At 38.8% G+C, this 14,975-nt stretch overlaps 1 protein-coding gene across 1 annotated transcript in view; it reads left to right on the forward strand.

Annotated features, from left to right (window-relative positions):
- LOC150078991 (multiple PDZ domain protein-like) overlaps positions 1-14,975 on the forward strand; it is a 798,800-nt gene that overhangs the window by 573,046 nt on the left and 210,779 nt on the right. The window contains exon 17 of the mRNA XM_090382913.1: positions 1,004-1,341. Coding sequence (XP_090239039.1) covers positions 1,004-1,341 — 338 coding nt within the window. The remainder of the gene's footprint in view (positions 1-1,003; positions 1,342-14,975) is intronic.

Genomic DNA, 14,975 nt, shown 5'->3' on the forward strand with positions numbered 1-14,975 from the left:
TCACTTCATGATTTGTTCTAGTGGAGTAGTGAAGGCAAGGAAATTTGCTGATAGTAAGGACATTGATAAGTTCACTCTTCTATTAAAACCATTGGATGGGAAGATGCCAAAAGTAACCAAGCCGGGAGGACTGTCACTGAATTGCCAGTGGTACTTGTATAACAACATCAGAAGCCTAGTGACAGATTCGTCCAAAGCAGATGAAGTGGCCCCACAACTGAATAAAGAATTGAAGAAGAGGAAGAGGGGTGAATGTCCTACGTGAATGTGTGCTATTTGTTCTTAAACTTGATAATTTTGTATTAGTATTTCTGTAAGTCTACCTTTTTTTTCAGTAAAAATTGTTCAATTTTTAATTTCTTAAGTTTTCCAGTTTTTATTCCCCATCATTAGGTACAAATTGTGAAGCACCGACTTGAGCTAGAGACCTGAAATTGGTTTCATTGGAAAGAGCGCACTTTTTCCTACAAAAATCAGCTAAAACTTCATAATCGATGTCTTGATGCATTAACCACCTTTTCATAGTCCAGGTCACATATTATGTTTTAGTTTATTTGGAGAAAGGTAATAAATGCAGAGAGTACAAATGTATAATTTTTATTTTAGACTGCACTGCATTGATTAATATTGAAGGAAAATTTTGGAAAGCAGTTGTTCCCTTTTATTGGTGTTTTTCAAAATATTCTTGTATCTCAGTGTAGAATAAAAAATGTATGTTCCTCAAATTGACAAATGAAAAATATGGAATTTTTATATGCAGATATATTTCTTTTTTAAAAATGTATTTTGTATATATCTTTTTGTATATATACTTTAAGAAGGTTTAAATTATTGTTGTGCTATTGTGTAGCTTTGTCTATATAGTTTTTATTACTTTTCTGCTGTCTTGGACCTCATGTTTCCTCTATGTGAGTATTGCTGTTGTTGTGTAGTACTTTATTACAATTTATGATTGATACTTTGCCTCTAATTTTGCTAACTGGTTTTTCTTAATTTTTCATAGGTATTCCACCTGTACCTCCACCAAAACCACCTCATCTGATGGGAAAATTGTCTTCTCTAACAACCCAAACCATAGGATCTACCACTACATTTTTGTCTACCTATGCGAAACATACTGTGGCTCTCCCATCTCTCACATCACCGCAAAAACCAAAACTACTTCCTATGCTTCCTCTCATGAGCATTGATGATGACATGCCATCTTCTGAAGACTATGGTGAACCCCCTGTTGATCCTAAAACATGTGATATAAAACCAGGGCTGGAAACAACAATTGAAATTACAAAGGAAAAAATGGGATTGGGTCTTAGCATTGTTGGGGGTTCAGACACACCATTGGTAAGTATTAATGTTTCACAGATACATTTTTGAGAATATCAAGTTATGATGTTTTATAATAATGTCTATTTTACATTTATTTGCATTCTACTTTTGTGAAGCATGTCCTTGGAAACCAAGCATCCATCCTCTTCATTTGTCTTATGAATGATACCTTAGTGTTGTTATTAGTAGTGGTAAATGATGCAGGAAAACAATCTTATACATCATGATCCAAAAAAAAAAAAAAATCCCATTTCACCTATTCACCCCTCCAATGGTGTGTCAATTCTTCCTTGAATTTATTTAAACTATCCACTTCCACAACAATGGATGAATGCCTGTTCCCACAATCTGCAAGGTGAGGCAATTTTCCTTCAGCTGCCTGTTGGCTGAAGGCAGACTTCAGCTCGTCTATTCTGCAATTGTAGTGACTCAATTTGAATTTATGTATCCTGACGTGCATAGTCTGAGCAAGAGGGAGAATTCCATCGGTATTGAGTTTGCTCAAGGAAAAAGCCTTAAACACCTCAGTCAGATAAACTTTCATGTGCCTAGTCTCCAGACACTGCAATTTTCAGAACTGAAGCCTTTTTTGGTAAGAGTACCCTTTAGTTCACACTCACCAGTCTCGTTATTCTTCTAAGCACCCATTCCAGCAACTCTACATATGTCTTAAAATGATGCCTCCTAACCTGTTTGTATTTCTCAAGATGTGGCCTGACATTGCCTTATATGGTTGGATAATTACTTCCTTATTCCTGCTAGCAAAATTTGTCTATATGATTGACAAAACCCCCATGAGTTGTCCTTGCAGAACTGCTCAGAGAACTTCATATCTGACTGAAAATTACAACCAGGCCATTTTCATTTTCCAGTTCCATTAGTGCCATACCACACCCATAGTTATATCATTCTGGGATTACTGCCTAAATTTTCTAGATCTTGAGTGCAGGAGTATTCCTTCATTACTGTCATTAACCACCCAGATAACCTTGGTATCATCTGCAAATTTAGACATTATGCCTGATATATTTTCATCAATGTCATTAATAAATACAGAAAACAACGATGGGCTCAGCACCGAACCCTGTACTCCACTAACAACAATATTCCATGACGAGCAATGTCCATTGCTAACTACTCTGTGTTCTCCCACTCAACCATCTTTCCAGTGATAGCAGTAACTTTCCCTTAATGTCACACTGCTGCAATTTGTACAGCAGTCAGAGCATACAATCAAACTGATCAGACAAGAAATCCCCTTAACAATCCCCTGTTTTGACAGTAGTATGTCTATTCTCCAGTTAAATAAGTGATGATCCAGCATCACTTATTTAACCAGTCACTCCATTGTTTTCCCTCAAACAGAAGTGAAGCTGACAGATCTGTAATTACCTGTGTCAAATTTAGTGTTTTAGTAAGTAAAGAAGTCTTCATTGTTTACCTTGGCATCCTTTGGCAAAGAATGTAAATGAATGATTTTATATATATATGAAATCACTCAATTACATTCTCTCAGATATAACAAGCCAAGGTAGTTTTCTCATAATCTGCCTTGGCTTGCGTAATCTGCTTTCTGTCTTTACCTACCAGAGGCTTCTGTATCACTGAAAATTTATATGCATCCTGTGTGTTATTCTTCTTTGCCACAAATCGCATTAGTACTGACAACCATTTAGGTTGTCAGAAGGACTAACTGTGAACAGTAATTTTTTAGTAAGTATAAAAAACATAGCATATACTATGGTTATTTCCTTCAATGCTTCCCATTTACTATTTGTTGTTGGTAACATCATCAGTTGTATAGAATTTAAAAACTGTCTGAAGCCAATGCCGCCTCTGCAAAAGCAAGAACCCCCCTCCTCCATGATGATAGTTACTTCTTTAATTTAACCCCACATCAACACACTCTGATCACTTCCACCTATCTGTTCTTTTATTTGCAGATTCTTAAAAGCATGAATTATCACTGCAGATAACACTCAACAACAAATTTGGGGTCATATCTTATTATGGCTTTTGATTGTTATGGCTATAGAAAGGCTTTTGATTACATTGCACATGGAAGACTGCTACATAAATTGGAGCAGTGTGGCATTGGAGGCAAATTGCTGCTATGGATAAAGGGATGGTTGAGTGGGGGAAGACAGAGTGGTAATCAATAGACACTGCGCTTCGTGAACTAATGCTATTAGTGGAGTCCCCCGGGGTTCAGTGTTGAGTCCATTGTTGTTTTCTGTATTTATTAATGATATTGACGTCAGCCCAAATTCCATTTTCTGCATGATTGCCTGGTATCGCAGGCTTATGTCCAAGTTTGCAGAAGATACAAAGGTCGGCAGGGTTGTTAATGACAGTATGTTGCTGCAACAGGATCTAGAAAAGTTTAACATTGACAAAAGTAAAATACTGCATATGGGAAGCAGTAATCCCAAAGTAATGTATCAACTGGATAGTACTACACTAACGGTGGTAGAGAATGAAAAGGACTTGGTGGTAATTGTGCAGGTAACTGTGTATCATGGTGTCTTTTCAATGATATACAGGAATTTTTCTAACAGGGATAAGGAGGTGATTATCCCCGTGTATAAGGCAATGGTCAGGCTACACCTTGAGTACTGTATAAAGGTCTGGGGACCTCATTTTAAAAAGAATGTGGAGCTGCTGGAACGAGTACAGAGAAGGGCAAGAAGATTAGTGAAGGGAACAAAGGGTTTTCTCTTACGAAGAAAGGCTTAAGTTTTGCAAATTACAGTGTCTGGAGAACTAGGCACCAGCGAGGTGATCTGATTGAGGTGTATAAAGCCTTGAATGGTTTGAATATGCTCAATGCTGATGGGATTCGCCTTCTTGCTCAGAATAATCAACTGAGGGGACATAAATCCAAATTGAGGATAGATGTGCGGAAGTTTGCCTTTAGCCCGCTAGTGGTTTATTGCTCGAACAAACTTCCATCAGTCATAGAAGTTGATAGCTTAAATAGATTTCAAGCAGAACTAGACATTTGAAGCCAGTGGATGGGTGAAATGAGAAGGTTTTTTTTTTTTTTTTTTCAGCTGATGCTATATAAGCTTGCTTTCTTGCATCAAGTGCCTTTGCTAATGGGCAGAAAGTAAATTTACTTTATAGATTTTGGGGTGATAAACATGGAAATAATACTTAAAATTGCAGATTGACTCTTGTTTTCAAAAACAGTAGTTTTTTTATATTTATACAAGGTATTTTTATTTACATGACTGTAAGATGTAGCTAAGAACATACACGTATCAAACACGGGACCTTTTCTCTTTTGCTTGTATTCAGCTGCAGAAGCATCTCTTTTCACTATCCAACAATAATTGGCTAACATGGTGGTACTTCTTTTGCTTTTGTATCTTTGTTCCATAGCTGCGAAGTCTTGATGGAAGCACTCACCATGTTCATGCAAGAAATGCATCTTCAATGACATGTTGCAACCCAGTTTTTCATAAGAAGTAATGATATCTTCCACAACTTGCCTGTAGTTGCTGGCTTTCCATGCTGATTTCTTGTATTTTCACATTTAAACTGTTTGTATTTGAAAAGTGCCCTATTTGTAGACCAATGAAAACACCTTCTTAATGTTTTCTATACTAAGTCATGTGAATGCAGGACCTTTCACTTCCAAAGCCTTCGCAAAATTTTTCCTGAGCTCCAGTTTGAGGTGGAATAGTGGAAGCAAAAATTTATTTCTATCTACCAGAGGTTGTAGTTCTACATTCTCCAGGCCAACTCCTCTTCTCATAGTGCATATCCTTAATACGACTATCCAACTCACAGAGAAAGCAACAATACATAGGGTAACACTTTTGTGGTGCTAATAAAATGGCGATTACCCTAAAATCACCAAATATCTGCCACTCATACTTCTGATGGTGGTGGTGGTGGTAGTAGTAGTAGTAGCATGTGATGCAGCATCAGCCAAAAAAAAAAAATTACGAAACAATTCTCTCTAAGTGTTTGTCCAGTTCCTCCTTAAATTTATTTACCCTATCAACTTCCACAACGACAGATGGAAGTTTGTTCCAGCAATTAACCTACTTGCTGGCTAAAGGCAAATTTCTGCACATCTGTTCTACATCTGTCTTTTCTTAATTTGAATTTACCCCTTTAGGTTCGTAATCTGTACAAGTGGAACAATCCCATAAGAATTCACCGTGCTTAATCCATTCAAGGCCTTATAAACCTCAATCAGATCACCTCAGGTGCCTAGTCTTCAGCCACTGGAATTTGCAGAACTTAAGCCTCTCTTGGTAAGAGGATCCCTTCATTCCCCTCACCAATCTCTTTGCCCTTCTCTGTACACGCTCAAGCAAATCTACATCCTTCCTAAAAGGAGGCATCCAGACCTGTACGCAGTACCCAAGGCATGGCCTGACCATTGCCTTATTAGCATTAGCATTAGTAGAGGCATTTGATGCAAGAAAGCAAGCTTATGCAGCATCAGCCAAAAAAAAAAAAAAAACCCCGCTTCCACTTCACCCCTCTGTTCGTTCAAAATACCTGTCCAGCTGAGCCTTAAACTTATTTAGGCTATCAACCTCCACCACAAGGGATGGAAGTCTGTTCCACCAACCAACCACCCGCTGGCTAAAGGCAAATTTCCGCACGTCTATCCTACATCTGTCTTTCCTCAATTTGAATTTATGCCCTCTCAGGTGATTTTTCTGAGCTAGAGGAAGAATCCCATCAGCATTGAGCATGCTTAAACCTTTCAAGGCTTTATACACCTCTATCAGATCACCTCGCTGGTGCCTAGTCTCCAGACACTGTAATTTGCAAAACTTAAGCCTTTCTTCGTAAGAGCACCCCTTTGTTCCATTCACTAATCTTGTTGCCCTTCTCTGTACTCGTTACAGCAGCTCTACATCCTTCTTGAAATGAGGCCTCCAGACCTGTATACAGTACTCTAGGTGTGGCCTGACCATTGCCTTATACAATGGAATAATCACCTCCTTATCCCTGCTGGAAAAATTCCTGTATATCATTGACAATACTCCATGAGCTACTCTTGCAGCCCGTCTGCACTGCTCAGAGAACTTCATATCTGCCTGCACAACCACCCCGAAGTCCCTTTCATTCTCTACCACTGTCAGTGTAGTACCACAGAGTTGATACGTTGCTCTGGGGTTGCTGTTTCCCATGTGTAGTACTTTACATTTGTCAATGTTAAACTTCATTTGCCACCTCTCAGCCCATCTGCTCAACCTTTCCAGATCCTGTTGCAGCAGCATAGTGTCAGTGGTGTCCTTGACAACCCTGCCAACCTTTGTATCATCTGCAAACTTGGACATTAAGCTTGATATACCATCATCAATATCATTTATAAATACAGAAAACAATAATGGACCCAACACTGAGCCCTGAGAGACTCCACTAATAACATTAGTCCACGATGAGCAGTGTCCATTGATTACCACTCTCTGTCTTCTCCCCCTCAACCACCCCTTTATCCATAGCAGCAATTTGCCTCCAATGTCACACTGCTCCAATTTGTGTAGCAGTCTTCCATGTGCAACAGTATCAAAAGCCTTTCTAAGATCCAAGTATATAATATCAAAGTTATTCCCTGCATCCGGTTCTTTTGTGACTGCATCATAGTATCCAATCAAGTTGGTCAGGCAAGACTTCCCCTTAACAAAACCATGCTGTGTCTGAGCTATAACTGAAGTCTTGTCTAAATGATCCTGCAGTGCTTCTTTAACCAGTGCCTCCATTAATTTTCCTGGAACAGAAGTTAAGCTCACAGGGCTATAATTACTTGTGTCAGCCTTTGATCCTCCTTTGTGAATTGGGGTCACATTTGCACATCTCCAGTCTATGGGTACCTCCCCTGAGTCCAAGGAAGCTCTCATAATTATGGCTAAGGGTTTGCTTACTTCCTTTGCTGCCTCCTTTAATATAACTGGATAGATCCCATCCACCCCGGGTGCCTTTCTTGTGTTTATCTTCAACAGTTTCTCCTCCACTTTACTCCCAGTTATTTCAAGATTCTGTAGCTTACTGCTAGAGTTGAATACACCTCTGGCATTCTCCTCGCTGTATAACTCATGTGTGAATGTCGATGCAAAATATTCATTTAGTTTGTTAGCTACCTGAGCAGGATCATCAACAGTTGACCCATCGATGTCAAGTGGACCAATCTGATTCATCCCCTTCCTTCTAGAGTTTACATAAGTAAAGAACTCTTTGCTGTTTCTCTTTTCTTCCCTTGCCAAGGATTTCTCGTAATCTGCCTTCGCCTGCCTAACCTCCTTTGTAACTTGGTTGCATATCAACTTGTATCTATCATAGGCTTCTGTGTCATGTGTTAATTTGTAAGTATCCCATGCATTTTTCTTCTCTGCCATATGCCTCATTAGTTCATCTGACATCCATTTTGGCCTAAACCTTGAACAATATTTCTTAGTTGATATGTAAAGCCTAGTAGCTTCCAAGATAAGTTCTTTAAATGCTTCCCATTTTGAATTTGCTGATGGTAACATCATCAGTTGGTCCGACTGTATAGAATTTAAATACTGTCTCAGTCCATCGTAGTCGCCTTTTCGGAAGCAATAACCCTTCCCTTTACCCCTAATGGTAGTTACCTCTTTGAGTAAATCCCACTTCAGCACACTGTGATCACTGCCACCTAGTGGTTCATTTATCAGCAGATTCTTAATGCATGAAGAATCACTGCTGATAATCAAATCAAGAGTATTACTCCCTCTAGTTGCCTCCCGAACATGCTGATGTAGAAAACAATCATCCAATAAATCCACAAAAGCCCTGCTAGTGTGTGAGTAACCAGCCCCCAAATTCCAGTCAATATCTGGGAAATTAAAATCTCCCATTATAAGACTCTCTGATTTACTGGCCCACTCTATTTCCCTGTACAGTTCCTTATTATATTATATACAGAAGAGCAATCATCTCCTTTTCCCTGCTAGCAAAATTCCTATCTATCATTGACAAAACCTCATGACCTGCCCTGGCAGCCTGTCTGCATTGCTCAGAAAATTTCATATCTGACTGCACAATTACTCCCAGGTCTCTCATTTTCTACCACCTTAAGTGTAGTACCCCATAGTTGGTACGTTTCTCTGGGGTTACTTCTACCCATATGCAGTACTGTCAAGGTTAAACTTCTGTTGCCACTTCTCAGCCCATCTGCCCAAATTTTCTAGATCCTGTTGCAGTAGCATACTGCCATTACCCTGCCAACCTTTGTATTATCTGCAAACTTCGACACTAAGCATGATATACCTTCATCAATATCATTGATAAATATACAAAACGACAGTGGATTCGACAACGAACACCGTGGGACTCCACTAATAACATTAGTCCACGAAGAGCAGCACCCATTGATTACCACCCCTCTGTCTTCTCCCACTCAACCACCCTTTTATCCATTGTAACAATTTACCCTTAATACCATTCTGCTCCAATTTCTACAGTAGTCTTCCATGCAAGTATATGATATCAAAATTATTTTTTGCATCCAGTTCCTTTGTAACCACACATAATAACCAATCAAATTTGTCAGACAAGACTTTCCCTTCACAAACCCATGCTGTGTCTGAATTATTGGTGCAGTCCTGTCTAGATGATCCTGCAATGCATCTTTAACCAGTGACTCCATTATTTTACCTGCAACAGAAGTTAAACTAACTGGCCTGTAATTTCTCGTGTCACCCTTCGATCCCCCTTTGTGAATTGGGGATACATTTGCACATCTCCTGTCCGTGGGGACCTCCCCTGAGTCCAAGGATGCTCTCATAATTATAGCTAAGGGTTTGCTTGCTTACTTTGCCATCTCCTTTAATATAACTGGATAGATCCCATCCACCCAAAGTGCCTTTCTTATGTTTAACTTCAACAATTTCTCCTGCACTTTGCTCTCAGTTATTACAAAATCCTCTTAGTGTACACCTAAGGAAAATATTCTCCATGTTTTTATAATGTTGTCCATTAGTGGGTGGTCAAGATTTTTGCAGCTCCGGCAAATTCTAAGTTTTCTCAATTTGAATTTATGCCCCCTTAGGTTCATAATATGTATAATTAACCACTCTTATACAATGTGGACTTATTAATATATATTGTATTTAAGCATAGCCTAAACTAATATATAAAATTGGGTACTAGGTCATTACCACGTTGGTCAAGATTTTTGCAGCTCTGGTGAATGCTAAGTTTTCATTTCTATTTAGTCATTTTATTGACTTAATTGTTATACTAAATTATTTTCTATAAGTAGCTTTATAGTTCTAGTCAAGCTTTGCGGTTTATTTTGAATTTAGATAGTGACTTTGAAAGTTAAAACTTGGTGTTAATACTTTGAAAGTTCAGGACTTGGTGTTGGTGGTGTTTTTGATAGTCACTGTTGTCACAGATTGATCCCTCAGTGCGTCAGAATATGTTAGGGCGGGCTGTGACATTTGACTTACCCCGTATTCCATATAGGCCTGTAGCCATGTGGTTGCTCTCTCTTTGTCAAGGTGTTCATCATGTAGGATTGTCTCCATCTTGTGGAAGATTGTGACAATCTGAGATCTGAGTCCTGCTGACATTCTATTTGAGTTTTCTTTGAAAATATTCTCAAGTGCAGTTTTGAGAAAGAGCGTCTTTTCATATATGGTACCCTGTGGTATGGCTGGGTCGAGGAGTGGATCCTGCTGTTTGTCTTCTTTGGGGTCTTTTTGTGATGCGGCTATTTCTGGCTGTTCTCCGGTCTCTGTCTGGGAACTTGTTTCCCACTCCCAACTTGGGGATCAGCTGATAGCAGTTTTTCTGCTTGGTCAGTTGGGATCCAGAATGGGGGTCATCTGCTTCGTCCTGGGGTTCCACAATAACAGGGTCTTCACTCTGGCCCTGGGGATCATTGTGTTTTTCTGTTCTTCCTTTCATTTCATGAATTACAGATAACTGGTACAGGGCACCTCCGTAACCAGGTGGGCAAGATCAGCAGTGCACAGCATGCATTTCTTGATTAGACCGCGATTCGTTCGATCCCGTGACCACCAAATACGGAGGATGCAGAAAGGTCAGGGAATGACCACCGCATATCCCTGGAGCAATATGGCCTTAGTTGCTAATGCTCCTAAAAACCAAATAACAACAAATAACTGGTACAGTTTGGATTATTGAGTGTGTAGTAGGATAGGTCACTGAAAATTATGGCAAATGATGCCCACCACAATGTCTGTGGCTTAATTTGAAGGCACACAATTGGTTAGGGGAGTTTTGGACTATCCTCCTCTGTCAGCTGTGGAGGGAGGGAGAAAAACCTAGGTATGAAAATGCTCCTAGAAAAACGGGGTTACTTCCCCATATGGTTTTCGGAGGTGCTAATCACGCTGGTGAAATCAGTTTTACTCCAGGTACAATAATTAGACCTGTCTCTTCCTTGGAGTGTTTATGAGGGGCACTTGGTACATTTAGTTTTGCAGCGATAGAAATAACACAGAATGGTTGGACACTCTTCTACCCATATAGCACTAATTGGAGGAGAATCAGAGTTGAACGTGGCAGCAGCATTATCTTGGAGCACTCTCCATTACCTCGCTGTGAGCGGCGTGATGGCCTGTCTCACAATAAAGGAAATAGATAGATAATGTAAAAATCTGATTACATTTTCCTAGAAAGTTAGAAAAGTCTGACCCTATAAGTCCACTGAAGGTTGATCTTCAACTAGAACCAATAATTTTTAACTGTATTACATTTGCAGAGCATTAAACAACACGTCTGTACCGGAAGGCAGCCATATCGGCGATCTGGCCATTAGCAGTAGTAGTGGGAATTGATACACGAAAGAATGCTTATATAGCATTAGAAAAAAAAAAGGAAAAAAAAAAAACGCTAACACTTCCCATTTCACTTGTCTATCCCCACTAGCAGTTTGTCTAGTTCTGTCTTGAATTTATTCAAACTACACCTTTACAAAACCAGATGGAAGTTTTTTCCACACATCCACCCTTCAACTATGCTTCATCAATTTGAATTTATTCTCCTGCATGTGTATTCTGAGCAATCGAAGGATTCCATCCACATTGAGCCTCCATGCTTTCAAGTCATTATACACCTCACTCATATATCCTCACAGATGCCTGGTCTTTTGATCAGGACCACTGCGTGCAGGTTTTCAGGGTGTGCCCCGCACATGGGTGGCTCATCAAGGTGGTGGCATTTGGGTTCGATTAGTTGAATATTAAAATTTAAAAATATAGCCTATATTATTATTATTATTATTTTATTATTATTATTTTTTTTTTTTTTTCACAGAGAGGCTCAAATTCTGTAATGGTACCCCTCATGTTATGCTACATGACGAAGAAAAGATTGTGTGATGGACATGAACTGAGAAAAACAGTTGTAATTAGACGGAAAAAGTCAAAAGAAATTATTTGATATACTCGAAATTCTGTTTTTTGCTACTATTGTAGGCTATTTGATAATCAAAAATCTCAGTTTAGCAGTGAATATGCTTTAATGATTGGCAAAATTTATTACATACACATATTAAAAAGACATGAGAGAAGTGCCCTCCATATTAAAAATAGTATTGCGAACTCAAACTATCTTTAAGTAATAAATGTATGATTGATGTAATAGAACAGAGACTGTACAACATCGAGAAAAAATATTGGCAATCAGTTATTGATTTAATATACGTTTAATACGTTTAATATACATAATACAGTAGTTATCAGGGTAGTGTATTGCTTTTAGAGGTTCTTGGAAAAATTTGTATGATAAGGACAATGGTAATTTTTTAAATTAATAGAAACTGTTGCTAAATGTGATTCAATAATGTTGGATCATCTACATCTCATTCAAACATTCCAAAAAAATAATATTGCATATTATTTGAGAGATAATACAGGCAACCCCTGTATAACCTGGTACTTCTACAACACGGTTTCGCTCTAACAAGATTGGTGAATTGCAGCAATCCTCTCACAACACTGTACTTATTTAACACGGATTCACTCTAACACGGTTAGAGAATTTCGGTAAACCTTGCATAAGAGAGTATTTTTCAGCATTTGTATGGGGAAAACTCTGCCATTATGTTGGATGTAATTTTTAAACATTTCCATTCTTTTTGAATTCCCACTGTTGACTCACTAGTCAAAAAAAAATTATTCAGAAATCCCTGTATTTCATTTTGTTGGGAAATTCCCATGTTATGTTCTGTTGCTACTGAACTTGCGAAAAAAATCTAGAATTCAAAGTTTTATTACTATTGGATTGATTACTGATTTTTTAACTGTATTCCTGTCCTCTTGAACAGCAGAAAGCAGAAGATACATGAAACAATACCAGGCCATCCAAAAGATTTAAGTCTTCCAGACTTTTAAGTTATGTTTCTACCGCCACAGTTGTACTGGGTTAATACAACTTCTTTCATTAACTGTTAGATAAAGGCATGTTATTCATCTTTAAAACTCATTTCATCAAAAAATCGCTAGAATGGATTTTGCAAAAAATTGATTCTGAATCTATTGAAGTAATGGAAACATTTCTTAGTTGTGGATTGTATCGGAATCATAGCTTTACTTCCGAATGAAGTAAAACAGTCAATGTTAAATGCGCGTGGAAAAATTTATGGTTGGGAGTCAGCTCATTCAGAAAATATGATCGAAAGGGCACAAAACGGCATTAGTGCGATAGTAGAACTTGCTACATCAGTAGGAGCGGAAGGTTTTAGCATTAGCATTAGTAGAGGCATATGATGGAAGAAAGCAAGTTTATGCAGCATCAGCGAAAAAATAAAAATAAAAAAAATTTAAAAAAAAACACTTCCATTTCACCCCTCTATTTGTTCGAAATACCTGTCCAGCTCAGCCTTAAATTTATTTAGGCTATCAACTTCCAAAACAAGGGATGGAAGTCTGTTCCACCAACTACCTGCTGGCTAAAGGCAAATTTCCGCACATCTATCCTACATCTGTCTTTCCTCAATTGGAATTTATGCCCTCTCAGGTGATTATTCTGAGCAAGAGGAAGAATCCCATCGGCATTGAACATGCTCAAACCATTCAAGGCTTTATTCACCTCTATCAGATCACCTCGCCGGTGCCTAATCTCCAGACACTGTAATTTGCAAAACATAAGCCTTTCTTCGTAAGAGCAACACTTTGTTCCATTCACTAATCTTGTTGCCCTTCTCTGTACTCGTTCCAGCAGCTCTACATCCTTCTTGAAATGAGGCCTCCAGACATGTATACAGTATTCATGGTGTGGCCTGACCATTGCCTTATACAAGGGAATAATCACCTTCTTATCCTTGCTAGAAAAATTCCTGTATATCATTGACAATACACCATGAGCTACTCTTGCAGCCTGTCTACGCTGCTCAGAGAACTTCATATCTGCCTACACAATTACCCCCAGGTCCTTTTCATCTCTACCACTGTCAGTGTACTACCACAGAGTTGATACGTTGCTCTGGGGTTACTGTTTCCCGTATGTAGTACTTTACATTTGTCAATGTTAATTCATTTGCCACCTTTCAGCCCATCAGCTCAATCTTTCCAGATTCTGTTGCAGCAGCATAGCGTCAGTACTGTCCTTAACAACCCTGCCAACCTTTGTATCATCTGCAAACTTGGACATTAAGCTTGATATACCATCATCAATATCATTTATAAATACAGAAAACAAAGGACCCAACACTGAACCCTGAGGAACTCCACTAATAACATTAGTCCACGATAAGCAGTGTCCATTGATTACCACTCTATCTTCTCTGTCTCAACCATCCCTTTATCCTTAGCAGCAATTTGCCTCCAATGCCACACTGCTCCAATTTGTGCAGCAGTCTTCCATGTGCAACCGTATCAAAAGCCTTTCTAAGATCCAAATATATAATATCAAAGTTATTCCCTGCATCCAGTTTTTTAGTGACTGCACCATAGTATCCAATCAAATTGGAAATTGGTCAGACAAGATTTTCCCTTAACAAAACCATGCTGTTTCCGAGCCATAACTGAAGTCTTGTCTAGATGATCCTGCAGTGCTTCTTTAACCAGTGCTTCCATTAATTTTCCTGGAACAGAAGTTAAACTCACAGGTCTATAATTACTTGTGTCAGCCTTTGATCCTCCTTTGTGAATTAGGGTCACATTTGCACATCTCCAGTCTATGGGTACCTCTCCCAAGTCCAAAGAAGCTGTCATAATTATGGCTAAGGGTTTGCTTACTTCCTTTGCTGCCTCTATTAATATAACTGGATAGATTCCATCCACCCCGGTGCCTTCTTTATGTTTATCCTCACCAATTTCTCCTCCACTTTCCTCTCAGTTATTACAAAATCATCTAGCTCACTGCCAGAGCTAACTTCACCTCTGGCATTCCCCTTCCTGAATAATTCCTCGTGTGTGAATGTAGATGCAAAATATTCGTTTAGTTTGTTAGCCACCTCAGCAGGACCCTCAACTGTTGAACCTTCAATATCAAGTTGACCAATCTCTTTTCTGTTTTTCTTTGCATCCTTTGCTAAGGGTTTCTCATAATCTGCCTTTGCCTGCTTAATCTCCTTTGTGACTTGGTTACAGACCAGCTTATATCTATCATAGGCTTCCATGTCACCCTTAATTTATATGTATCCTATGCATTTTTCTTCTGTGCCATATGTCCCATTAGTTCAT

The sequence above is a fragment of the Mastigoproctus giganteus genome, chromosome 10, assembly GCF_048544385.1.
Source record: "Mastigoproctus giganteus isolate SK-2022 chromosome 10, ASM4854438v1, whole genome shotgun sequence".
NCBI classification, from domain to species: Eukaryota; Metazoa; Arthropoda; class Arachnida; order Uropygi; family Thelyphonidae; genus Mastigoproctus; species Mastigoproctus giganteus.